The following is a 2500-nucleotide window of genomic DNA, read 5'->3' as shown; positions in this document are numbered from 1 at the left end:
TTGTCTTAGCGTTAAAATCATTTTAAAACACGTATGTCTAACACTGATTTTTTTTTTTAAAGCTATTTTGCCAGCGTTCTTTCATAGTGCCTTTATTGCTAAGCAACAAATTACTTTAGCAAAACTAACCCTCCATTATATTCCTAAAAATACAAATTTTGAACCACTTAAATGTTCAATTATTGTTATAAGAGTTAACAAGTCTTTTTATACTTGTTTTGAAGGTGGCGGTTTCCTCCTTAGAGCACATCTTGACGGTTTTCATCGAACGCTTTTCAGCGTGCATCAGTGAGACATGTTATGTTAACTTTAAGATGATTTTACAAGGTCAACAGTTGAAGCAAATGACAAAAATGTGAGCTTCATGAGACCTGCAGTACGCCAATTTATCAAATGATTACAGATAACTCGCGGTTTTCTTCTATTTTTTCATATTGGAACAAGGTGCTATTTTTCCTTTCACTTTTGGTTGCCTTTTTATTTGATGTTTTGTACGAAACACTTAACCACTTTATTTGCATCAGAGATAAGTCGTTTAAAGCTGGGCAACGAGAACTGGCTAAAAGCTCAATTTATTCTTAACAGAAAATGCTTTAGAAAAATGAGTAAAAAGGGTTTAGCTATCTTTCTTTCTAAGCAATCGTAGAGACGCGAAAACGAAGGTATTTTTCAGAGTTAATTTATTCAATACGACTGTTTAGCTTGGACATTATATTACAGAATAATGAAAGATATAATCTTACCAGCGTAATTGCAACAATAAACTGAACAAAAAGCTATGCTGCCTGGAAGCGAAAGGCAAATAGCAATAATCCACGAGTATCCCAAGTTCAGTTATTCAAGGCTTTCAAAATGTTGGCTAAACAGGACAACGTTTCTCTGAATTCTGTCCATTTCAATGACTTTTCAAGGATGTTACTATCTCGATCACCAGCTGTCGTTGGAATAGAAGCTGGTTTCTTTGTGACTATTAACCTCGCAACACTGTTCGGGAATGTGCTTTTGTGCGCCGTCCTGTTAAAAAACTTCCGCCGTCAAAGTATCACCAGTATGTTGATATTAGCTCTATCACTGGCTGACATTCTGATGGGAACTGTGTGTATGCCGCTGTCATGTGCTGTTCTCATCCGCGGCGTATGGCCTTATGGAAACTTCGCCTGTAAACTTCAATGCTTTTCTATTTACTTTCTCGCTTTTGTGTCCCTCCAAACCATAGTTTTAACCTCCCTGAATAGATATTTTCGAGTTGTAAAGCCTGCGAAATATACACGTATTTTTACAGTGAAAAAGACTTTTGCAATGCTAGCGGCTGTGTGGAGTGGCACGGCTCTTATTCTCGCAATGCCATCGCTGATTGGAAGGACAGAGGCGGTGTTCAATCCGGCAAAAGCCGCTTGTGTCATATTCCAAAAGGACTCAGCAGCGAAACACGAGAGTTATCCAGCGATTTTGAGGGCTTTTTTGTTATTGGTATTCGCTGTTATTCCTACAACAGTCACACTTGTTTGTTACTACAAGATATTCCGGGTTGTTGGCTTGCATTTTAGCAAAGTGGAACCGAATTTGATGCCATGGCCAAGTGCCAGTCGGAATTGTCGCGTAAATTCTGGCGAAATCCGAATAACGGTGACGCTTTTTGCCGTGGTCGTAATGTTCGTGTTGAGCTGGTTGCCAGTTTTCCTGATCGAGATCACTCAGGCATTCCTTTTGGATTGGTGGAAAGTTCCTCGTCAAGTCCAACTTCTGTGGACGTTTTTTGGAAGTTTTAGTAGCGCTGTCAACCCTTTGGTGTACGGCTTCGCGAATTCATCCTATCGCAAGGAGTACAGACAACTATTAACGTTAAAATGGACGAGGAAGAAACAAGATGATTCTTATATAAGAACGATCGACGGAACCGCATCTGCATGTATAACGATGGCGACCTTGAATGTTCCTTCCAACTGAGTGCGTTTTGGGGTCATAGACACATCGTTGGTGTACAAAGGTATCAACGGGCAAAGAACAAAACACATATGATACAATTGTAAGCGATTTTGCTTGTTCTATACCGAAAAAGAAACGTGTTTGTGTTCATACTACATAATGAAGATGGAAACTCACATTTAGCTATCTTAAATCGAAAAGTGAGTATCATGATTTGCAAAGATGATATAATAATGCGCGGATTTGTTTTTTAATAAAGGTTTTGCGAGCTGAAAAAGTAACTACACCAGGAAACAGTTTATTTCGCTTCAAAATTGGCACCGTTAATCTCACAGGAAAAAATACGGTGTAAATAAACAAATAAATTTTTTTTATCTCTGTCCTTTAAACTCAGTTGCCTGTCGGCCGGTTGCAAATCTCCCATAAAGCGGACGTTTTATATCAAAATTTAATGTGGCAAATCAATGTCATTTAGCATTCCGACATACCAGATCTAAAAAACATTGAAATTAAAGGTTGAAAAACTAAATAATCGTCCAAGATGAACGTTCTCCCAATAAAGTTCACTGCGACA

General features: G+C 38.3%; 1 protein-coding gene across 1 annotated transcript in view; it reads left to right on the top strand.

Annotated features, from left to right (window-relative positions):
- Positions 1-777: 777 nt before the first annotated feature.
- LOC138003213 (melatonin receptor type 1B-B-like) overlaps positions 778-2500 on the top strand; it is a 2839-nt gene continuing 1116 nt past the window's right edge. Inside the window, exon 1 of the mRNA XM_068849169.1 lies at positions 778-2500. This exon is cut by the window's right edge and continues 1116 nt beyond it. Coding sequence (XP_068705270.1) covers positions 853-1947 — 1095 coding nt within the window. The 5' untranslated portion in view covers positions 778-852 and the 3' untranslated portion in view covers positions 1948-2500.

Source organism: Montipora foliosa, chromosome 5, assembly GCF_036669935.1.
Source record: "Montipora foliosa isolate CH-2021 chromosome 5, ASM3666993v2, whole genome shotgun sequence".
In the NCBI taxonomy this organism is placed as follows: Eukaryota; Metazoa; Cnidaria; class Anthozoa; order Scleractinia; family Acroporidae; genus Montipora; species Montipora foliosa.
This window is presented reverse-complemented; position numbering and strand designations above follow the sequence as displayed.